A 25,044-nucleotide genomic window follows, 5' to 3' on the forward strand; every position below is an offset into this window, starting at 1 on the left:
CAGCCCGCTCCCAGTGCCAGGGAAGATTGCTGCTGCTGGTCCCAGGCGGCAGCCTCCTCTCATCCAGTGCACAAATCCAGGAACCCGCATCCCTGGGAGGAGTCCAGCACAGCACCGCAGCCCTACTGGGGGTGCAGGTCCCCAGATCTGCGTGCCGGATGAGAGTAGGCTGCTGCTGCTGCCTGGGATCGGCACTAAAGCCAAGCAAACCTAGCTTCAAAACTCAGAATATTTCAAATCTTTCCAAACATTTCGAGTGCCCTTGTTTCATTTTGAAGCTGTTTTGAAGCATTTCTATTTTTTTGTTTTCAGCTCAGAACATGTCAAAACAGTTCCGAAATGAAACACTCAGCGAAATTTCACACAGCTCTACTGATTATAGTTCTGGAGTTATAATATCTTTGCAAAAAATTTCATGTCATGTATACACACACTCTTAAACTTTGTGTTTATAATGATAATATTTATACATACTTTCTGCAGCATGAAACTGCTTCTGTTCAGATGTTTGAACACCTGATTACTTCCAATGACCTAGGAAAAGTCATGGAAAACTATGGTCTTGTCTTGAGTGAAGATATGGACTTCATCAAGGAACAAATAGGAGGACCCATAGATGAAACAACATGCGAGAATCCAGTGAGTTAATATTCCACTTTTTGGAAGTTTTAAATATAAGATGCTGATGAGGAAAGGTTGAACTTTAGCTTGAAATCTTTGGGTGAAAAATGCAGTATTGCTTAGGTTGTAGGTAGCTGATGGTGGCTTCTGAAGAATTCAGAATTTAAGTACTGTCCTCCAAAGCTCAGAACTGAAGGCAAACAGACAGGGGCTAAGATGATTTTGGATTTTTACTGGGGACTTAAAAACTTGTCTGCTGAAGGAGCTAGATGGATAGAGGGAGTTGTATCATAGGGGAACACGGAAGTGATTTCAGGAGCCTGATGAATAGGTCACGAGGCTGAGATAGACAGAGGAGAGATGTAAAGCTTGAGTAGGGAAGATAAATAAGCAGGTGCAGAGTTACTACATGTAGTCAAATAGAAGGTGACCCTAATAAGACAGCCCACAAATAATTAGATACTATATATGGAACATTTATAAAACTGTTATAATTTTCCAGGTATAGAATCTAATTACTTGAGATTTGCCTTGAATTTGCCCCCCTTCCATTGCTACAACAGGGAAAATAAATTTGAGGGGGCTGGGGGAAGAGGTTGGTAGCTTCTTTGTGCTCTGCTTTCCCCCAGCTTTTTTCCCTGGCAGTCCCTTCCCTCTCTTACTGAATTGGGGAGCAAGTTTAAAAACAATAACATTGAAATTAAACATGGCTGTAGCAATTTACATATAGTACCCATACACTTAGTTCATCCAGAATTGATGCATGTTTCCTTTTTTTGAAACTGCTGCAAGTTTTAGCACATAAACACACTTTTGAGTAGCTTTGGTACATAGTACAAACTATGCATTATATTAGCCCAAAGCCAAAGGCTTGTGATTTACCACATAGTTCAATGTGCTGGGCCTCACCAGAGTCAACAGCATGTCAAGCAATGAGGCATTTATACAAGTGCTTCAAGAGTAAGGTGGGGGGCGTGCAGAGGGGCGCTTTAATTAGAGTGGGACTGAGAGCCACCGTAATTAAAGTGCCCAGAGTGTCACATGTCTCAGTGTCCCTGTGCTGAAAAATGGCAGCAGGGGCACTTTAACTAAAGATCGTTCAACAAGGGGATGCTGATACACATGATGCTTGGAGTCTGCTGGAGCATAGTAATTACCACACTCCAGCAGACTTGATTAATCGAGTCTGCTCTAATGCTCTGTAATTATAGCATGCCGGAGCATCCTGGCTGCATGTGTATAGGTGCCCATGGTAACCCCACAGCTCAGCACTGCTCAGTATGTGTGTGTACTCCAGATACCCTCCACAAAGGATTCATTTGCTGACTAGGCCCTGCTCATGACTGGAACCAGGTGTTCTTGCCAAGAGTCCTGGCTGGGATCCTCCAAAAATTTATATGCAGATGAGGTGCAGGGCAAACTGGTCTGGCTTCACCTCATGGAGGGTGGGGCCACACAAATCCTGTGTGCCAGGCTGAGAGAGGGGCTGACAGAGGGTTTCTGGGTAAACTGTTTGGGGCCCGAATTGGTGACGTTTGCCAGACATTTATGGATTGTTAAAAACAGGAATTGTGGGAAATGGTAAAGGAAGGCAGAGCTCAGCTGTGAGAATGAAGAAGTCAAAATACATGCTGTGGCCTGGCTCACCATGACTCCACCATTTAAGTGGAGTATATTAACTCGTCTTTGAGGTAGTTTCCAATGATGCGCTGTATTGTTTGTAGTCTTCTCTCTTTCTGATAGGGTCTCCTTAACTTTGTGGAAATGGGGGATTCCTTTTGTACTTTTCCCTTAGCTGCTTTTTGGCCTTTTGGCTAGGAACAAGCAAGGCAAGGGGGCATCTGAACTGCAAGGCTTCTGGGCCTGGGACTTTAATATAGTATGCTACCCTAAAAAAACCCAAGGTTCCCATCAGCATGTGGGCCATGTGCTTTATATTCATGCTTCCTGGTAGCTGCATTTAATCAACTTAGTTGGTTTCTATTGCTGAGTACATTTTGGTTTTGGTGGCAGTTTAATGATAGCATATTTAGTGAGATTTCCTTGTATGAGCTTGTAAGATAGGAGTGACTCTTTTCCCCATGCCTTTGATACAATAACATGCAGAATGAGTAGAAGGAACTTGAAGGGTGAAATGTTGTAATGAAATGAGGCAAGAAATGATAATTCACAAATAGTAATCCCCACATCTCAGCTAGCTAGCTAAGTTTTATATTCTTTTACAGACTGAGAAAAAGGTATAAGAGTTTGAGTAAAGTGTGCAAAAATACACACCTAGTGTTACAGCTAAGAATAGACTCCAAGCATTGTGATGCCATTACACTGTTCTATTTCAACCAGGTTACTTCTTTTACCAAAAAATCTAAAATTTTTAGTTAGCAGTTTATTGCAACATTTAAAAAGTTTCTTAAACACAATGAATGGAAACTTACATCTTGACAGTTAAATGCAGTATAGAGCTAAAATACTCAGTTTTGTCACAACAAACATTAGAATTTACAGATTACTTGTGGTGCTCAGCCCTAAGGTTTTTTGCTCTCAGGAGAAAAGACAAACTCTTTGCATTCAGTCTTCTTTCAGATTACATTTTCCACAATATTTCAAAGTTTTTCTATGGGTAATGCTTGGTAACCAAAGAATAACTTATTTACAAGAAATTCTATTTCCTTTGCAGATTGCATTATACAACTTGTATCACTTTGATTTGTGATGTTCAGTAGTGGTTAAATCTCTCAATGATGTTGGTGATAGAACAGTGCAAAGTTTTCTAAATAGTTCTGATATTGAACAATTAGACTGGAACATATGCTATCATCACCACAAATTTCTCTCCAGTAATTTAAGCAGTGGTACTCAACCTTTTTTCTACCAGGACCGATTCAATGGCCTGTCCTGCCCGAGTGCTCCTCACTCCTTACCCATTGCCTCCCACCGCCCCGCTCCAGCCCCTCAGTGTGTGGGGCAGGGGTTGGGGGGGACAGCATGGGGGGCCCCAAGCAGCCCAGAACTCTGCCAGCCTGCAAGGGAAAAGCCAGTTTCCCACATTTTTCACGTTTAAAGGAGAATCCATTTTTAAAGTTTGTTTTTGACCCTTTCATGTATTCTTGTGACCCGTGGGCTGAGAAATGCTGAAGCTGCAGGTTTTAAACCATTTGTGTGCTTTTGTTAGTGTTGGGCTGATGTTGTAGCTGTGATGGTCCAGGACACATGTGAGAGGCAAGAATTTCTATGGGTGATATCTTTTATTGGACCAACCGCGTGGTTGGAATAGGCTTGTTGCACAAGCCCCAGTTCTAAAATAATGTCATAGGTTTTGTTTCAGAAAGCTGATCTTACGTCTTTATTAGATATTTGGTAAATTGGTAGATTTGGTATACAGTTGCATGCAAAATTGAAATGTATTTCCATTGTCTTCAAAATGCATGATGACATGACTGCTGACCTTGTGTTACCTCATTCTCATTAGCTAGTTTCTAAGTTTTCTCTTCTCTTCCCCTCTGCAAGTGGCCTTATCGTGGTCGACCGAGGGAGAAAAGCTTCCTTTATGAGATAGTTGCTAACAAAAGAAATGGGATTGATGTTGACAAATGGGATTACTTTGCAAGGTAAATATCTTCCTGATTATGAAACAATTAGTTATGATGCTTTTACTGTTAATACACACTCATTGTTAAATGTGCTTTCTGGAATGTTTTTAGGGATTGTCATCACCTAGGAATCCAGAATAACTTTGATTATAAGCGCTTCCTTAAATTTGTGCGAGTCTGTGAAGTAAAAAGGCAGAAGTATATCTGTACGCGTGATAAGGTAATCTGTCTGCATGAGAACTGTCCTTTGGCAAACAACATCTTTTATGCAAGTTGAAAAACCTAGTTCTTAGTGTGCCTTGGGCTAGTACTGCTCAGTTGCTGCAACCTTGAAGTGGTGTTGATGAACCTGGTAGATTGCTCTGCCTTTTTGGAAAGCAGCAAATATCCCTTGATTTCTAGAATGTAGAGGAAGGAAGGGAAGGCGTAGCTCGTTCCTGTTCCCATCAGAGTCTGGAATTAGTACTGGACATTGAGCTCAGTTGCCTGTCCTGCTGTCCCCACCTGGGGCTTTTGAAGCCTGGTGGGTGTGACCTGGTGCTGCAGGAAGTGGTGCTACGCAAGGATCTCCTTGCCACTGCAAGCCCTGCTCTGCCCTGGAGAGGTGTCCCCTGCACAAGCAGCAGCAGCAGGGGTGGCAGCATGAGGTTGTGCCCCTCATTGCTGCTGCACGCGCAGGGGATGCGTCGTCAGATCAGCACAGATCTCACAGCAGCAAGGAGATCTCTGCTCAGTTCCCTGCAATGCCGGGTTACACCCACTGGGCTTCAGAGGCCCTGGGGACGGCAGGCAGCCCATGTCCTCCCCCACCCCATGTACAGATCTGGGGTGTATGGGTCTCCCCTGTCCCCCTGGGGAGCACCCCGCCCCTGAATTAGCTTCCTGTGGCCCTGTTCCGCTCCCTGCCTTGGCTCTGTGGCCATGGATTGCAGCCCCTGGCCCCAAAGACCATTCACCACCTGGCTGGACAACAGCCCCAGCTCCAGCTCTGCCCAGCTCCCTCCCTCCTTCCCTATGGAGAACTCAGTCCCCACCCCACAATTACAGGAGTTGCTCTTCAGGCTGCCTAGTGGTGCACATGGCACCCCTGCTTGACTGCCCTCTTCCCACTCTCTGCCAACCCCTTGTAGGCTGGTACTCTGCCAGCCTAGAGAGAGCTCTTTGCAAAACAGCAAAATCCGTGGGTTTCTTTCCTGAAATGAGAGACCCACATTTCCTTCGATAAAGGGGAAGTTTTTCCATGGGAAACAAAACCGAGATCCCTGTTGATCAGACAGTATTTTTGATCTATTACAGGAAGCAATAAAGTACAATTTTTGTAGTTCTGTTGGTATGCATCCAGGATGGTGGAAGCTCTAAAACATTTCTACTGTTCATTTTGAATCCAACATCAGAAAAATGTTATTGAAAATAAAGTTTTGGCTGTTAAAGTAAGATAGGAGCTTAGATTAAAGTAACTGCCATAGCTTAAAATAGACGTCCAGCAGAGAAACTTACTACATTTTCAGACTTTTCTTTTTCATGTTGCAGACAGCTTCCTAAAATAATAAATACATTAATAAAACATTGAATGTAGTAAGACTTCTTTTAGTTGGAAAAGATATCTGTAAAGCTCACTTAAAGTAGTAAGTAGAGATAGAAGTTGTTTGTGAATTCATCAGTGGAGAAAGCTGCCACTTCCTTTGTATAGTGCACGCTGAATAGAAATTAATTGATTTGAATCCTTAACACTGTGAAACAGTCCGACTTAAATCATGGGGCAAATGAGACAGAACTTCATCTTTTGATTCAGGAGGTTGGAAATTTGTATGATATGTTCCATACAAGGAATTGCTTACACCGCAGAGCCTACCAGCACAAGGTTGGCAACATCATTGAAACAATGTAAGTAGTCATTCTGTATTTTGTTGATTTACATTGAATGGCTGAGATAAAAATGTTTTGCTTTCTTGAGAACACCAGCATCTACTTTTAAGTCTTTATAACAGGCAAAGAGAAAGTTTGTGCATTTTTACAGGATTCTAACTCTACTTAATCTCATACTTTAGCCAGACTGCATTGATTCTCAACCAGAGTGTCACAGGATCCTTTCAAGGATGCCATGGGGTGCCGCTCAGTGTTAGCATGGTTATGTGTGCAAATGTGATTCATGTGAAAAACCCAGAGATTTCAAACAGGAATTCATAATGTTAAAAACTTCCTGACCTGTTATTGTCTTTCCTTGTTCTTTAAAATATAAGATTATTTATCCATAGTTTTCTATTATTTTTCTGTAGTCAGAAATTGAGTGAAAACAAAGAACTGGCGTTTTCCAAGGGCTGCCATGTGTCTCTTGAGGGGGTACCTTGTGTCTATAAAGGTTGAGAACCACTGCTGTAGAACCTTGTGCCTTTTCTTATATATTACTTGTAATAAATTATTAAAAGTTCAACCTAAGCCCAACAAACTTTGAGCTGTACTCCTTCAACACTACTTTTCATTTATTTATTTATTTTCCTCTCTGCTTTAATGCTGTACTATATCCATTTGGAACATGTAACTAATCAGTGGGCGTGTCTGCACGAGTAAATGTTTCTAGATGAACGTACGTTGAGTAGGCGTCTACATGCACAGGCATTCGGGACCAGATTTGCTCCAACCTTGCTCTGCCCCCCTGCAGCATCCAGGGGGACCTCCATGTTCCCCTTGGGTGTCAGGAGCAGGGAGCCAGGAGACAGTTGTCTCCTGGGTGGAGGGGCTGGGAGGTTGCTCCCTGCCCCTGAGAGCTGCCTGCTGCCAGCACAGACTTCGATGGCAGAACCTGGGCTGGGACAATGTCCCCCTGCTCCAGCATTAGCGAGCTCCTGGCCCTTGCTTCTCATTCGGGGGTAGGGGACTGGAAGAGAGCTGTGGTGGAGGGACAGGTCCCAGCCCCCTGCCCTGACCCACTAATGGGGAAACTAGCAGCATTCCCCCAGCTGGGCAGGGAAATGCTGAAGCTGCAGGTTGTAAACCATGTATGTGCTTTTGTTAGTGTTGGACTGATGTTGTAGTTGTGATGGTCCAGGACACATGAGAGGGGCTGGGACCTGCCTCTCCCCCACAGCTCTTTCCAAGCCCTGTGTCTCCATTGCACGATTTGGAGACAGGGGTGGGAAAGAGCTGCGGGGTGGGACCTGTCGCAGACGGAGACAGTTCCCATCCAGCCCCGGGCTGCTCAGGGAAGTCTGCATGTGCAGCCTGGAGCTGGCTGGACCTGTCTGAAACAGGATAGTTCCCAGACAGCTCCAGGATGCATGTGCATACTTCCCCGTGCAGCCCAGGGCTGGCTGGGTCTGGGGTAGATCCCAGCCAGCTCCAGGCTGGGTGAGAAACTCTCTCTATGCAGGGAGCTGCTGGCCCTGCCTTCATGATTGAAGCAGGGCTGAGAGATTGACCTTTGTCCCTGGGAGCTGCCTGCTGATGGGATGGGTTCCAGGGATGGGTTCCAGTGATGGAATCCAGGCTGGAACAATGTCCCCCTGCCCTGGCAGCAGGCAGTTCCCAGGGGCAGGGAATAATCTCCCATCCCCCGCTCTGGTGATGGAACTGGGGCTAGGAACTCCGTGCTGCTGGGGCAAGGGGATATTGTCCCAGCTCAGGTTCTTTCACTGGAGTCTGCCCTGGCAGTAAGCAACTCCTGGAAGCAAGGAGCAATCTCCTGGCCCTTGCCCAGCTGACCAGGAACAAATTAGCTCCCAGTTGGCTGTCTACACATGTCTCACTGCGCAGTAACTACTCCGCAATTAATTTGCTACCTGCATTTGAAGATAGCAAATTAACTATGGAGTAAACCAATTTACTGCACAGTAAGCATCTCCATAGGTAGATGGTGACACTTACTGCACAATAAATTGGTCTACTGCACAGTAGTGTCTCATGTAGATGCGCCTGTTTAGACGTAAATTGAAGAAAAGTCTAGCTTGCTTACAATGAGTTATTGAACTCTGTCTTTATACATTTATTTAAACTTCTATAGTCTGGCGGTGATTGTAACTTTGTTCTTAAAGCATGAAAAATGAAGGTAATAAGGACCTCCTTTTATACTGAAACCAGCTTAATGGCAGGTTGATGAAACCTAAATAATGAAGCAGGCTTTCTTTTTTATACTGCATGTTTATTGTGAAAAATGCAAGGTGTCCTTCAGCTGCTGTAATTTAGGAAGAACCTGACTGTTTTAGAAATGTTTCCTGCCACCTTCATTGAGTGAATGACTGTGTAAGCTCCTTCATTTTTGAAGTAAAGCATCATATATTTCATGAATCCTAAGTAACTAATTCATGCAGCTGTTTAATCACCAGGTGTCTTTTGGTACATAATATAGCTGAATATATATCATTATCTTCCAGGCTACTGTACAGGAAGCTAAGCACTATAAAGCAGGTAACATGACTTAAAAGCAAGGCAGCAGACTTCTGTCTCTTTTTTTAATAGGTTTTTTAAAATGAAATTGCTCAGAAATAAGCAAGCTGGTTATGCTTTAATATATAGTTACACTGCAATTTAACCTTTGGTGACAAGAAATACGGTAGTACATTTAATTTTTTTTTTTGTCTTCTGGCTTAGAATACTTAGTGGTGAGAGGTTCTATATTTTCAGTAGATTGAAGCTTTTTCCATTTCCTGACTCTTTAAAATCTAAGCGGACACTTCTTCAAAATGAATCTTTCCCTAATTGCATATCTCTTGTCTCTTAATAGGATTACAGATGCTTTCCTGAAAGCAGATCCCCACATTCAAATAGAGGGTTCAAACAGAAAATACTACAAGATTTCTACTGCAATGGAAGATATGGAAGCGTACTGTAAACTAACAGGTATGAGCTTTTAGTGGTGACTTGTTTAACTAGCTAAGATAACCTACTTATGAGGACAGGGACAGTCCTTTTTTTGTTGTGCTTACACAGCGTGTAGCACAGCATGGTCCTTATCCTTGACTTCATACTCTTAATGCTCCTATAAAGTAATTAATAAGCGATGCATGATTTAATCACCATATATCTGGGCTATGACAATTTGTTAGACATGGAATTTCTGCTTGCTGGTCTGGTTGTAATTGGCCGTTCTTCAAGGTGCGTTCATTTTCATTCTGTTGCTGGTATATAACAAAGATATTTTAGTTGAAAAGTGCACAACCGCCATTTTCTGCATGCTGATGTGCATTTCGCCACTTACACAACTGAGTGCAACACAGCACAGTGTGCGTCAGCTCATGTGTGGAGCAGGCTCCATTAATCAAGTGCGTCAGGGCACACAAAGGTATGTGTTTAAATGCCCTATAAGCCTGAACCTAAGGTGCAAGGCTCAAAGTGGCCCATATCCATAGCATCACAATAGAAGGAGCTCTGCAGGTGCATCATATGGGGAGATAAATTATATGTTTTATTTCTGTTGTTGTTTGGGGTTTGTGTTACATGGGATGACCGGATTGTGGCTGTAGGATAGGATTGGAGGACACACAGCAGGGTGACTGGGGCACTCTGGATTTCAAGCCCAGCAAAGCGGCAAGGGGAATGAGGTAGGCTAAGTCTAAGAGGACCAAGGCCTATGCATAAGCACAGTGAGGCAGGGCCAGGGACCCAACAGAGGAAGAAAGAGAGTGACAGAGGCCAGGGATGCATGCTGTTCTGTTGATCTGTGGGCTTGGAACCTAGCGTGCACAGTCCTGGAGGAGAGCTTAGAAGGGCAAGTGCCCTGAAGGGAGGCCCGACTGGAACAGGCAAAAGCAAGGGCCTGGAGGGACAGGAGCCCCTGAAAGGTGGCACAGGCAAGGCTCAGGCCAAGGGACCAATGCTTGAACAAGGTGACAAGAGTTAGAAGGGATCACAGGGGGAGTGCCTTGGAGACGCTCTGTATTGTGAGGGGCTAAGGCCCATATAGAGCTCTACCGGGGTACAGGACCTGGTGGGTATCTAGAGCTAAAGCCTAGGGAGAGGGGCTGAGGCCTGGAAGATCCAGCAGGGCCAGAGGGAGAGAGAACTGGGCTACCGGAGCTCAAGCAAGAGCAAGAGAGCCCTGTTTCAGTTTGTGACAGGGGGCTGTCTTAAGGCCAGTCATGACATCAGCCCGCCCACCTGTCTACAGTAATCTGCCCACCTGACTCACCTGCCATGCCTTTGTTGTAACTAAATAGTTGTTCCTAGGTGGGAGGCTGCCCATTTAATGCCCTGATGCCAAGGGCGTAATACATGGCTCCAAACCATCCCTATAATGTGTCCCATGCCTTTCAGATGGCATCACGTACAGGTGACAATTCTCTTGGCCCCTTACCGGGCTGAACTCAGTCCTGTGCTGAGCCTCTCTCATACTGCCCCCAGCAGGGTCTCACTCACTCTGCCCCTTTCTTGTGCCTCAGTCACACTGTCCTACTCTGTATAGCCCTTTCTGACCACCCAGGCCTCCCTACTTCATAAAGCCCTCCAGGCTTCATCTCATGCAGTCTTGGTTCTGGCCCCTCGCAGAGCTTCAGGCAGCCCAATTCGGGCCCTACTGTATGATGAGGTGTCAGGTCTACTGCCCCACACACTGGGCTGATTCCGGCCCCTGGCCCTCTCTGGCCTTGGGTGTCTTAAATTTGGCCTATGGCGCACTCAAGCCTCAGGTGTCTGTCAGTGTGCCTGGACCTCTAACCCAGCCTCACACTAGGTCTCGTACTTATTCAGGCCTCCCTCTAGGCCTCACTCTCTCCAGCGTTGGGCCTCAGGCCATCCTGGTTCCCCTGCTGTCACTCAAGCCTGGTGCTTTTCTGTCAGGGTATGCTCCCCCTAGCCTTTCCCCTCCACAGAGTCACCCAAAAGGCAGTGGCGGCTGAGGCTTTCAAGTCCCCCATACTCACCTTTCACTAGGGAGGCACAGGTGTGACATTTCCTGGAGATTGCCCCACCGCAGGCAGCCCCACCACACCATCCAACCCCAGCAGGGTGTAGTTTCAGCTCATGCGCCAGGGCCACTGCTGGCCTACCTGCTCTGGTCTTTCTCCACCCCTCTGGGCTCTGATGTTCTTGCAGGTCTGCTCACTCCTGGGCACTCTATTCCAGCCTCCACCTTATCACTTAACCATCGGTCACTGGCTCCCGACTCTCTCTCAGACCTCTTAGAGGATACCTCCCATCAGGTAGCTGAGCTTCAACCTCCGTTATTCCTGCTGCCCCCTGCTGTCCCACACTGCTTGGGGGGGCGCTCTGCCATGAGCCCCAGAAGCCCCAGTGACCACTGCAGCAGCTGATGAGTCGGGGCTTTTTTTTCCTTTTCTTTTTTTTAAGAACCAGGAGCTGGGGCCAAGCGGGGCAGCCAAGGGGGGGGGGTTGCTGGGAGAGAGGTTGGAGGGTGCTCAGGGGGACTGGGGGAGCAGGCTGGCGATGGGGTCTGGCAGGGCTCCCCCCCATGGTGCCCTCCCTCGGCTCCCCCCTCCGCCGCCCCCTATTTACCAGCACAGGGCAGTCCCTGTGGCAGTGAATAGGGACTGCCCGAATCTCTGAAGTTCTCCAAATCTTTTCCGAATCAATTCCGACCTTTTTATTGGTCTCCTGATTTGATTTGGAGATTCGGCCATCGAATCGGGCTGAATCTCCTCTAAATCGAATTGGCACCCGAAGCTTCGAACAGCCCTATCAAGCAGCTTTTGCAGTTATTGAGAACATGTTCTAATACTGAAAATCTGTAGTAATGGGAGACCCTAGCCTCCTTACTAGAGAGTATGAATGAAAAAGGAGAACTGTTTGTGAGCTGAGAGCCCTGTGGAGTACTGCTTTGTGCCAGAGGGCTAGTGAACTGCTGAGGGCACAAGCCTTGGGAACCACTAGGGTCTGAGGAGCCAGTTAGGGTTGAGAAGCCTGTGAAACTGATGATTGGGTGGGCCTGAACAGGCATGGCCCTGTGACGTCAACATAGACGGAGAGACACCTAAGGATTGAACTGAGGGCCTACTCCTTAATAATCATTACCGTTGAAGGCATAGCAGGAAAGAGACAAATTAGGCCACTGGGATGTTGGGAGGGTTGGCAGGCAAGAGCTAAACACTGAGAGACAGTAAACTACCCCAGGATACCTGGGACCTGCTATTTCTCCACAGTAAAAGCATGAGAGGGTTTTATGCTTATTTTGGTAGAGCAGTGTTTTGATTGTTTAAATCAACTCCTCCAGTCTCAAACTAGGTCATTGTTTGTGAATTGCCACAGGTGTAACATAAAGGCAAGAAGTCAAAGAAGATACTTGCCTTAGACCACAAGTATCAAACATAAGGCCCAGGAGGCAGATCTGGTCCTTGAAGCCATATGATCTGGTTCATGGGTCTTGGATTGACCCCATGCACTGCATGCCGGTGCTGGCACTGGGTTTGTGCTGCATGCAGTGTGTGGGCTGTACCTGGTATTGCATGCAGCACATGGATCTGGAGTGTGGGATACATGTGTGCCCTGCCAGACAGGTCCTGTGGGCTGGCTCCAGTGTGCACAGATAGCCGAGCCCTGGAACCAGCAGTGTGTGCCCCATCCCTACCCCCATACTGCATGCAGCACTGGGTTGAGCCTGCATGCTACATGCAGCACAAACCCTGAAGCAGAGCCAGTGCATACTGCATGCAGCATATGGACTGGATCTGGCACCAGGGATGTTGCATGCAGCACAAGGGGTCATTTCTGATCTGGCCTGCAGACCAGTTCAGTGATCCTCAACCAGCCCAGTTTTACACTCCTGTCTTAAAGTAACTAATTAAAGAGGTATTCTTTATTTGTTCCATGACCTACTCAAATTCCTTGCCATTATGGAGTATTGGCGGAGGAAGAAAAGGAGGAATAGCTCTCCAACTCTTTTTGGACTCAGGAAGAAGGAAGCTTAAGGACCATCAGAGTTTAGGCATAGCCTCTGACAGACGAACTACTAGTCAAACTTGAGTATATCAATGGTTCAGCATATTTGGCCAACACATCTTAAACCACGATTACTGTATGATAGCTGCCCATTTACTTCCCATGCTGCTTTGAAAACACTTCCAGTAACAATTTTTATCTTGTGCTATTTTGTATTAATTCTGGGACCCTTCTTAAGAGACCCGCTGCTGTTTGAGAGACAGAGAAGGATTTTATTCTCTAGCATCCATTGTTGGAGATATAAAGTACTTGTATTATATGCAGGTATTTCACTATTACATGCAGGTCTCTTCATGCCTTAAATAAGGAGTGTAAAACTCACCTGACCTTGTGGGCTGAATGAGTGGCCTTGGGCCTTGGACTTATACCCTATAGAGAGTGGCTGAACCTGCCACTACAGCCCATGGTGTTTGCGCAGCCTGCAGCACATGGGATGGACCTGGCACTGCAGGCACCACATAGGCCACACTCGACACCCTGTGCTGTGTGCATCCTGCACACCATGGGCACTGCGTGGCCCCTGCTGGCTTGGGGACCATGTGCAGAGAAATCCCTGAGGCTAGCATCTGCGGCACGGGGATGGACTTCCTACATGCACTGCATACAACATGGGGCACACACTCCATGTAGCACCCAACTGAATGGCCCGCATGCTGGCTCCAAGTCCAGCAGGGCACTGCATGGAGTGTGTGTCCTTTGCTGGCCCTCTGTGCCACGTGTAGTGCGCATAGCCGGTCCATCCCCTGCACCATATATACTATGTGCCAGCCCTGGGGCTCAGTGTGTCTGCAGCCCCCAGGGCCAACACAGGGCATGTGCTTCCTGCAGTACATGGGGTAGACCCAGCACTGCACATGGCATAGGGACCCTGAGGCACAGGCTGCATGTGGTTCTCCAGACTGACCTCCTGTGCTACCTGCAGCATGTGTGGTGCAGCATCCCGCCCAGTGGTGATGTGTAAAGGGACCATGGGGGACCCCCCCGACCCCAGTCAGCATGATTGGCCACAGGGGAACTACTCCTGTCCAGTCGCTCACTGGTCGCTGTGGGGGGCATGTGCCTCCCCTGACTAAGGTGGCACCAGTCACTCAAGATCCAGCCCTTGCATGGCATGCTGCATGCAGACCCAGGGCCAGCACATGGAATCAGTTTAGTGACCCAGGGGCCAAATCAAATGGTTCCATGAGTCCTATGTTTGACACTCCTGCCTTAAATGAAGAAAACAGGATACAGTCTTGTGCTAATCCACTGTTGTTGGGATATGGAACTCTCTACTATATATTGAATGAATGAATTAGAAAAGGCTGTAACTAGTGAAAGAGGTGTCAGTTGCAAACCTGTTAATCTCATCCTCAGGGATGGGAGGTCAGCATATCTTTTAATCTTTATTTTGAACATTGTGTATAAGAAATTTTAAAATGATTTTGTTAGTGTATTGGGTCACTCGTTGAAAATGGCTTGGATTTTTTTTTCCTGAGTTAAGTTTTTGCATAAATTTAGCTTGCACAGTACAGGCTTAGATCCAGAGTTTGTCTTTGCTGTAACAACTGGAACTTGACTGACTGACTATATAAACAACATGTGTTTAACTTTGACAGATAACATCTTTCTGGAGATTTTGCACTCCAGTCGTCCAGAACTGGCTGAGGCACGAGAAATTCTCTATAAAATAGAGCAACGTCAACTATACAAGTATGTAGGAGAAACTAAGCCTAAAAAAGGAAAGGAAATTGAAAAGGTAATCTCTGTTGATGGCCAGCTCTAAATTCTGCTGCTGCTTGAATGTACAAATCTTACTGATCTGTTAATTGTAAGTTGCTTGTGTCAAGGGCACATTGACAACAGAACCAGCAAGTGAATGGGAAAGAGGGATAGCCAAAAAGTAGATGGGGGAGGGGGGAATATTAAAGAAAGGTGACTTACTGATTTAATTATGGAAATCTGTTTGAAGTAACATGTTTTCTGTAAAAATATCAGTGTGTTACTCTAGTTCAAAAATTAAGTTTAAATTAAGAACATCTGATGAATGCAAGGAAATGGTCAAACTGTTTAGATAGTAACAAAAATCTGATGCATGTGTCCAACTCATTGTTGGAATGTTTTCCCCCCTAAACTTGACTCATTTGTTTTAATACTGATAATTAGAAATAATTACTGAAATTCTGGAATGTGCACAACCTAAAGTCTCAACTTAAATGTTACACACCAAAGATACTATATAGCTGAAGCTGAGATTAGCGCTTATAGTTGAAGGTTGCTTGGCACGTGCTGTTGTAAAATGCTGTGAGTTAATATAAGTCTGTCAGAACTTAACTGGGGATAAAATATCTGTTACCAACTGAATTTCTGTGGAAAAAAATTCAGCAAACAATTCAACTATTTCAAAATCCAGAATTAAGGTAAAATAAGCTTTGTCTGGTTTTTTAAAATTTTCCTTATATTTGTTAAAAAGCTTGAGATTTTTTAATGTTACAACTTTGTTATAAAAATATTTTTCAAACATATTCAAGTATAAATCTTTGTTTATAAGAAAATCATTCTTTTAATCATGTCATGATTAAATGTGTTTAAAAGCAGAGGTTCAGCACAGTTTCCACTAAAATCCTGGATTTTTTTTTTCTTGGAAACGTGAGGGCTGATAGTATCCTATGCACTAAACACTTTACGGCTATTCAAGACCATCTAAAATTATTTTTCTCATAATGGGGAAACTCTAGCCAAATTCACACAGTTAACGGAAATGCAGACACCTCAAATTTATGGCATTTCATGCAAGTGTTATTCCATCTGCTTTGAAGTAGTACGTTGTACCAGTCATAGCAAATACTGGAGCTCCATCTGCAATTAAAGTAGATTCATGAAATACAAATGTTTCTGCAATTAATTTCTACAGTTAGGGATTTTACATTTTGTGAATGGCAACTAATTTGGAAGAAAAAATATGCTGGCTTTTTGAAAAATAATTGTGTTTTCACTAGTTTGCCTGTATGTCTGTATTCTCAGTCTTCTCAGCTGGGTTCTGTTGCACAGTTCGGGAACTGGTAGTATGTGACAAAACCTTTTTGGCAAAGGACAGATATTACACACAAACTGGTTTAAGTGATTAGAAACTGATTTAAACCTGTAAGAGAACAGATGTTCAGTACACATAAACCAGTTTGAAAATGGCTGAAATCTGTTTGAGATAAACCCGGTTGAATGTAGTATATCAGACTTAGCTGATTTGGGTCAGACTGGTTTATGCAATGTCTGTCCCAGACCCCTTGCTGGTTTAAGATAAATCAGACTCCCCCAGCATCATGGAATGCTTTCTGGGCTGGCGGGGCTCTCTGCTCCACAGCAAAGCTGGCCCCTTCCCTCTGCTCCCACACTGGAGCTCTGGCAGAGACTGTAGGTGTCTGCCTGACTTCTCCCTGCTAAGCGGGGATTATTTTCCCCAGCCCCTATACTTTACACAGACACCTCTCAGCATTAGCTAGTAGACCACATGCTGGCTACAGTCAACAGACAACAAAAGAAGACAGGCTTTTTGGAGCTAATCATCAGGTAGCTGGTAATGTCCTTTCTTGGAAAAGCTGTTTAAGAAGAGTTTGAACTAATGGAGAGAGGCTTTGTTTTCTTAACTGGTTGATAAACACTGAGTTAGGGGTGATAAACATTCCCTGCTGTGCTGCTGAGGAGGGGGGGACCCCTCCCTAGTCCTGCCAGGGCCTGGCCTTGCCCCCCACAGCTCAGCACTATGGAAGAGATGAGAGGGCTACTGTTGTGCCTCCAAGCTTCTAGCCTGAGCCACTGCAGGCAGGTGCCTGAATTTTTTCAGTCCAGAGGGAGTGTCTTACGGTTACAAACTGGTTTAGCCTAGCCAGGTTAGACTAACCTGCAAAGATTGAATCAATTCAGAATCAGGCTTTTTAAATGTCTGTCCCTAGCCTTTGACTTTACTCTTTCTCAGGAGGAGTACGACACATTGCCAGCTGATGTTGCTGCTGCCAAGCCAGAAAACATACCTCACGATATGGAGTTGAAGTCTGAAGACTTCATAGTTGATGTAAATATCTCCTTTCAGAGAAACAAATATCAACTATATTGTATCACTTCTGTAATCAGAAAGAGGCTACTATACTCAAATTTAAATGCAAACTCTGTGTGTGTGTGTGTGTGTGTGTGTGTGTACACTTCATATTCTATATAAGCAACTGGCATGTCCCATTCACACTGTAATTAACTGTGCAATTCAAGGGCACTGTGAAAGATAAGGTAAAATTCAGTTTGCTCTCAGCACTATGGTGAGGTGTAGTATATAACAGTAGTTTATATCTGGTATATAACAGTAGTTTACTCCTGTAAACTACTCCTGAAACCTATAGCTCAGGGACTCCTAGACTTTTTTTACAGTGTGAATCATATCTTAAAAGTTAGTCCTCTGGATACCTCTCCTCCCAGTAATTATAGTTGGTTGTGTTTTATAGTTGGGAAAGTGTTTTAATTTTAACTGTTCACTGTTGGCTCCACTCCCTAGAACAGTCCCCGTTTCCTCTTTTGTTCTTTTGTGTTGTATTATTTGTTAGTGGAGGCAACTAGACTGTTTGTAGTAAATATGTATGGAAGCAGGCAGCGGTGGCTCTAACCCCAGATGCCCCATCAGTTTTCTGAAGATAGATAGCAAGAATCATAGACAGCAGTTCAGAAACCACTGCAGTATACTTTTTGTTCTGTGACCTGTAGAACTCAAATTTCTATGGTTTTCATACAAACTACATTCCAAAACTCAGAAATAGCTTTAATTAATAGTTGGTCAAAGTGAGTTCATACCTTCTGTTTTCCCCCACCAGTTGGTTTGCATGAATCTGAACTGTCAGTCTTGTTTTCTTATAACAAGATGCTTCATACAAGGTAGTCTCTATCCACAGATGAAGAAGGGAGGGAGGAAGGGATCATAAAAGGCAATGACTGACTTAACTCTGAAAATATTTAGCACAAAACTTTTTAAAGTAAATGCTGCTGGAAAGAAAGGGAAAATGCTGTCCAGTCCCACTTGAGGAACACGTAGCAATGAGCTCGAAAGGTTTTTTTTTTTAAGATTGTATTTAATTTTTTTTTCTTTTAAACTCCAACACAGTAGTGCTCAACCTCTGGTCTGCAGAGCCATGTGATCTGATCCATGGGACTCTCTATGGGTCTGGAAATTTGGCAGTAGGGGAGCAGTGGCAGTGTTAATTACCACTCCCCTGCTGCCAGATTTCTGAACTTATGGGAGGATCTGTGGGTTGGATCACATAGCCGTCCACGGTAGGTCACTGATCCACAGTGCAGATCACCCCATGGCTAGATATGGTGCAGTGGATTAGGCTGGAAAGCATGGAAGATTGATCATGAGACATTGGGGCCATACCAAGTAAAGCACTGCTAATCTTACCCTACCTCACATGTAACTAAGTGAAAGGAAGTTAAGCATTTCCCCTTGTTGAATGTCATAAATGTTTGCTTGCCAGCTGAATGCAAATGCCTTAATTCCTGCCAGCTTTCGGTCTTAAAATTGCTAAGTTGTTATTTTATGAGATCAGAGGGCGGTGAGGGGAGGGGGAGGAAAAACCTAACTAAGTAGTTAATGAGTTGCATGTTCCCACTGGTATGCGTGTGGCTTGTTCACAGACTCGGCTGCGGGAATGTATACACCGTCTTTACAGCAGTCATAAAACCATTAAGGAGAAACTCACCTTACAACTTGAACCTACTGTTCCTCTGTCATATGCTGAAAACATAGTACCTAGGGCAGCTCTGGGCATGGCTTATTTCTCAGTGGCAGCCTTGGAAGAAATCGTTAGAAATACAAATATTAAATTGTTGCTAGTTATTAATAGCTAATGGTTATTGTTGCTTTTAGGGATTCCATATTTTGTGTATATGTGTAAAATCAAACTTGAAGACAGATGTGTTAGGATGAATTTCATCTTATTTTCTGTCTCCCAAGGTTATCAATATGGATTATGGAATGAAAGAACAGAACCCTATTGATAATGTTCGCTTCTATTGCAAGTCTGACCCTAGCCAGGCAATCAAGATTACTAAAGAGCAGGTACTTATCAGTCTGAACACTTTTATGGATCATGCAGTGTTGGTATTACTTTTCCCATAATTTCGAGTTTGTGTTTATAAATGATGTGGAAAAGGGGAGTGAGTAGTGAGGTAACCAAATTTGCAGATGACACAATTCAAAGTGGTAAAGAGCAAGGCATACCGTGAGGAACTACAGAAAGATGTAGCATGATTAAGCAAATGGGCAACTAAATAGCAGATGCAATTTAATTAAAAAGAGTATAAAGTGATGCACCTGGACAAAAATAACTCAAACGATACCTACACTATGATGAGCTATACATCAGCTCTTACCAGAGAGGAAGGAGATCTGGGAGTCATTATGGACAGCTCACTGAAAACATCAGCTCAGTGCTCAGCAGCCGTCAAAAAGGCAAACAAAATGTTATGGATTATTAAGAAGGGAATTGTAAGGAAAGCTTAAAGTGTCATCATGGTCATTTATAAATCAATGGTGCATCCACACCTTGAAGACTGGTCCCAGTTCTGGTCCCCGCACCTCAGAAAAGATACAGAAGAACTAGAGAAGGTATAGAGAAGGGCAACAAGGATGATTAGAGATATGGAGGGGCTGCCATATGAGGAGATACTAAAGAAGCTGTTTAGTTTAGAAATGATGCTTGGAGGGAGACCTGGTAAGTTTGCAAAATAATAAATGGCTAAGATAAAGTAAATAGGGATTTATTATTTACTGTCTCATACAATACAAGAACTAGGGATCACAAAATGAAACTAGGATGTAGGTTTAAAACTAACAAAAGGAAATTCTTTATCACACAGTGTGTAATTAAAGTGTGGAAGTCACTGCTACCAGATGTGGAAGCGGACACGTTAGCTAGATTCAAGAAGGGATTGGACAGATTCTTGGAGGAAAGAGGCAGCAGTAGCTATTGATCATGGGAGTTGAAGATACAGCCTCTGAATTAGCACCTTCTCACCCTTAAATGCTGGAGACCTCAAATGAGAGGGGAACAGTGGGGGAGGGGGGAACCCTGGTCATACTCAGTTCACTCTCACTTTCAACATCCTCTGTCTGCCACTGTGACCTAGGATACTGGGCAAAATGGACTTATGGTCCGACCCAGTAAATGTTCTTATGTTCTTATGTGTTTGTTGCATATAATGCTACTTAAATCTATTCCTTGTTAATTTATATAAAGAATGGAGTTTGACAGGGAAAACCAGAATCTAATTAAGGCTCTAAAAAGAACTGGGGAATTTTAGTAATAAATACATATATGGGAAAATCTTGGAATCTCAAATAAACCATTACATAAATTTCAAAAAGATATTTAAGTTCTTTGTTTCTGTATTCAAAAGGTTTCTAGGTTTCTGCCAGAGACCTTTGAGGAACAGCTTATCCGAGTTTACTGTAAGAAAACAGATGCGAAGAGTCTTAATGCTGCAATACAGTATTTTGTGCAGTGGTGTATATACAGAGATTTCACTAAACCACAGGTAAAGTTTGTATAATGTTACCTCCATACATTTCTACCCCTGGAGCATCTCACTTTGGCCTAGGGAGTCTGGTTTTTTATAATTAGTATAATATTAAGAAATGTTATGGGTAAGTCTTATCTGGGCTATAGAACTTCACCATAGCTGAACTGAATTTAATCTACCACAGCCTCCTGTGTGGACACTTTTTTAAATTTTAGCTTGTAAACAGCTTTTATTACATTAGGTCAGTTTTAGAGGTGCAGTGATACATCGCTCTGATATGGGATCAGCACTGATATAAAGAAAATTAACTATATCAGAGATCAACCTGATGTGGCTGATAATTTGAGCAGCCGCAGCATGGCACACAGGCAGTGAGGAGTGCAGCCAGCAGTTTGGCTAGCTGTGTGTAGCTGGTACGTCTGTTGTGGTGGACATGGAGGGAGGAGAAAGGAAGTATGGAGGGGGAGGTCAATGCCCCCCATGGTGAAGGAGGAGTGGGGCTGGGGTATGTGCTGCCCAGCCAGGGTGGGGTGTGCACAGGACAGAGCTGCAGCTCCCAGCACTGTGTGCTGCTGGTCCAGGAGCAGCTTGTCTGGTGGCTTCCGTCACTGCTCCTGCTGCTCATCCGGGAAGACATGGGGGAGGTGGGGAGGGGCGTCTGCCCCTGGATCTGCTTGGAGTGGGGCAGAGCGGGTGGGCTGCGGCTGGGGGCCATGCTGTGCTGCGCTCAGAGCAGGCGGCAGCAACACTGGGAAGGGCTATGGTGAAATTTGGGGGGCTGCACCCCCTCCCCATAGCCCCCTCTCCCAGCGCTGCCAGCACCCGCTCCAAGCACAGTGCAGCATGGCCCCAGCCTGCTGCTGCAGCCCACCTGGCCCGACCCACACAGATCAGGGGGCACACATCCCCTCCCGTCCCCACCCCCAGATGAGCGGCGGGAGCAGCGGTGGGAGCTGCCAGATGAGCTGCTTCTAAACGAGTGGTGCGCAGCGGCCTTAGCCACCCCCCCACCCCCTTCTCTGCACCCCCTGAACAAGCTGTGGCTCTGTCCTGCACCTACCCTACCCTACCTCCTCCCTCACTGCAGGTGTTGATCTCCCCCACAAAACACACACACACATCCCTTCGACCCCGCTCTCATTTTACCACAACAGACTTACCAACTGGACGCAGCTATATCAGAAATCAGATTGGTATCGGCTAATTTGCCTCCTTAAAAATCTGCTATTGGTATTGGCCCCCAAAATCTCTATCGATGCATCCCTACTTAGTTTAACTGAGTAAAACCCACTTCAGTAGAGGATAGTTCACACAGGAACTTGCACTCATTCAAATCAATCAGTGGAACTGATGCGAATTTTACTATAGAAAAGGTCTAAGTCATCCATGGCCATATCTGTGGCATGTATTTTTCAAAGTATTCAAACATTTCCTCTTATCTGTGTTTTCCCTTTTTCCTCTTGCTCATCCTAAGCCTATTTAAATTTTCTGTTTGTCTGGTAGATGCTTTCTGATGAAGAGCACTAATGGGGTAGAGCACTTCACTGTCCCTCAGTGCAGTTCTGGCTTTTGCAGTGGGAGTTGGTCCAGAGGCACACTATGACCCAGCCATGGGTGTCTGATGCCTCTTGAGTCAAGTACGTACCCCCAACACCAGTCAGCAACTGGGAGGGGGTTCCCCTGGCAGCCAGTCCCGCTGGCTGGGGAGGGTGGTCCCCAGCGGCCAATCCCACTGGTTACGGGGGGTGCCAGTCTCACAATAAAAGCAGCTGCGCCACTTCCGGAGCTCTGTGGCCACTTCCGGAAGCAGCACAACCGCTTTTGCCGGTGGCCCCACACTCTGGCTAGCTGTGCGCCACTTGCTCTCCAACCAGCGCTCACAAGGGGAGCACTGGTGTTCCTGCCTGCCCCCCGCCCGCCGGATACACAGGGGGCGTGCCCTGACAAGGTGCACTGATGCTCTTATGACACCCCCTGGACCCAGCCTTTAGGATATTGGGCAGGTAGATCTAAAGCAGATCTCAAAAGAGACCAATCTTAAATAATGGACAGGCATTTATTTCCTGCACTACTTTGTAGGAAACTTTTACACCTTTGCAAATTTGCAAGACCATGGGCCATGATCCCTTGACACCTGAGGTACCAAGTGATTTGGCATCATGTCCCCAGGAGCATGCAATAAATCAAAGGAACTGGAAAGAGGGGGCTCCATGAGACTTTAATTCCCCCTTGCTGAGTTGTGTTGATCTTGTATTGAATGTGGAAATTCAAGTTGGAAACAAAGATGCTTAATATATTCACCTTGGGTAAAAACATACAAGACCAGCTACATCTTGATGGAAGCGCTGAGACCAAATGATCACATCACTAATATAATAATGAAGACAGAGAATTAGTAGGTTGCTAACACTTATCACTTCTATATGGTACAGCACCCACTCAGCCAGTACATAATGCTTCCCGGTTTATTGTACACTTTAATGTACTGGACCCTGCAGTATGTTTTCCAGAAATGCAATCAGTAGATCAAAATGTGATCATGGTCAAAATTAGGAACCAGTTAATTTCTGTTGGAACACTGATCCAAAATTTTCATGTACAATAATCAAGCATTGACTGCAGTGTTTGAGTGGTTTTCGCCTTTTAATCCATTTTACTAAATATTCTAATGTTGAGGTTTTTGATTCTAAATTCAGGAGAATGCTTTTAAAAGCAAACCTTTTCTTTCTTTCATTGGTTTGATAGGATGGTGATGTGGTTGCCCCTTTGCTAACTCCAATGAAAGCAAGCTGGAAAAACACTGAAGAAGATGAACTAGAAGGTCCAACTGAATGCAAGAAAGCTTCAAAACCCAGAGCCAGACTTTTCAATAACTGACTTATTAAATGTATTTAAAGCCTTTCTGATAAGGATTTTGCACTATCCTATTTATCTCTTTAAATGATGGCTGGCACATTTTAGAAAAAGCCTATGTGAAATAAGGATAAACTGTAAAAGCTTTTCAGAGCAGATTTACAATAATGCATTTTAAAAGGAGCTGAAATTTCCTATATAGTGTAGTTCATTAAAACTCTGTGTATTATGATACTCAGAGGGGAATTTTATGTGGAGAGATTATTTGTTGCAACAAAACTTAACACAACCGTTTCTAGTGTGTTCTTTGAATGTACTTGTGTCATATAGCAAGAGTCCCTTTTTAAAAATGAACTTCAGAGGCTTGATAAAATATACACATTTCCATAAGCGTACAAAAGGGCAAAATTTTACCCTGGTTGAAATGCAGTGTTAGCTGTATTTTTCAACACAGTTCCCACTTTTGCTAAAATCAGAGAACTATAAGTTTCCAGTTTCTTCTATCAGTGCAAGTATCATAAATGAAATGTTGGAAAGACCTATTGCTATTTCCTGTAATTTGGATCCCTTTGTTTATGGTAATACTGAGGCTTTATCAGAAATGTGAGAGCTAAAATTTGTTTTTCCTAGAATATTTGCGTTTTAAATAACTGAAGATTAGTGTAACTGTAAAAGCTGATGAATGTGAGCTGTGTCTCCTCATGCTACCAAAGTACCCAGACACTTTATGGGTTTTTAAAAAATAGCTTTTTGGTTTATAGAATGTGGTTTTTACTCTGTATTCAGTTACAGAAATGCTGTGATCTTTCATTACTATCTGAACATTCCTGGCAAAAAAAATTTGGCTAAAGAGATACTGTCAACTTGATTACTCACGTATTTTTAAAATGAGGATATGCTTACACAGCAAAATACCTTCTCAGCAGTTAACTAATGCAGCAGTCTGCTAATGCAGTACTTCTGCTACCTGATCTCCCTCAATTAACTCTACAACCCACAGCATTGTTCAGTGACTTTGCAATTTTCACTGGTATATTAAATGATTTCTTTCCTCTGTTGCTTGTGGGTAGTCTCAAAAGTTCTGCCAAACTGGCTGAGTATTGCCAAACTGTTCAATACAAAAGCAAGGCTTTCTTCCCCTCTTTTTTTCCCTAATTTTTCACTTGCATCTCAAATGTTTTAACAGGTGCAAGTCAAAAAGCCCCTCCAACAGAAGTGTTTTTTGGGGGTTTTCTCCGGTGTTGTCTCTTTTTTAGGTTTTAATTAAAATAAAACCCTTCACTTCCTTCTCTAAAGATTTTATTTTTGACTTGGTTTTTCAAATGTTAGCGACGAACTCATTTCCAATTAAAAAAACCCTTATGCAGTAGCTGGTCAGCTGAAAGTAATCAGGAATTAGGCTGAGTTAGCCCTCTGGGTTACAAGAAGAGGGCTCTGGCCACACAGGCCCTGATATCTAAGGCGACCATATTATTTGTGCAGAAATCCATATAAAGGGGTAAGGAAATCCAGAACGGGTGGAGGTGAATTCCATATGCGCATGTGCTTACATGCACACACA

At 44.3% G+C, this 25,044-nt stretch overlaps 1 protein-coding gene across 2 annotated transcripts in view; it reads left to right on the forward strand.

The window, feature by feature from the left end:
- The window catches only part of SAMHD1 (SAM and HD domain containing deoxynucleoside triphosphate triphosphohydrolase 1), a 92,986-nt gene extending 68,310 nt beyond the window's left edge, over positions 1-24,676 (forward strand). Inside the window, exons 7-16 of one of the 2 annotated variants that reach the window (XM_019550750.1) lie at positions 484-639; positions 4,126-4,226; positions 4,320-4,428; positions 6,001-6,092; positions 8,926-9,041; positions 14,690-14,829; positions 17,044-17,139; positions 19,063-19,167; positions 20,508-20,645; positions 23,376-24,676. In XM_019550750.1, the coding sequence (XP_019406295.1) occupies positions 484-639; positions 4,126-4,226; positions 4,320-4,428; positions 6,001-6,092; positions 8,926-9,041; positions 14,690-14,829; positions 17,044-17,139; positions 19,063-19,167; positions 20,508-20,645; positions 23,376-23,507 (1,185 nt within the window). In that variant the 3' untranslated portion in view covers positions 23,508-24,676. The remainder of the gene's footprint in view (positions 1-483; positions 640-4,125; positions 4,227-4,319; positions 4,429-6,000; positions 6,093-8,925; positions 9,042-14,689; positions 14,830-17,043; positions 17,140-19,062; positions 19,168-20,507; positions 20,646-23,375) is intronic. The other variant, XM_019550751.1, reaches the window with a different exon arrangement.
- The last annotated feature ends 368 nt before the right edge of the window (positions 24,677-25,044 follow it).

This window comes from Crocodylus porosus, unplaced genomic scaffold, assembly GCF_001723895.1.
Source record: "Crocodylus porosus isolate Cpor-Errol unplaced genomic scaffold, CroPor_comp1, whole genome shotgun sequence".
Lineage (NCBI taxonomy): Eukaryota > Metazoa > Chordata > Crocodylia > Crocodylidae > Crocodylus > Crocodylus porosus.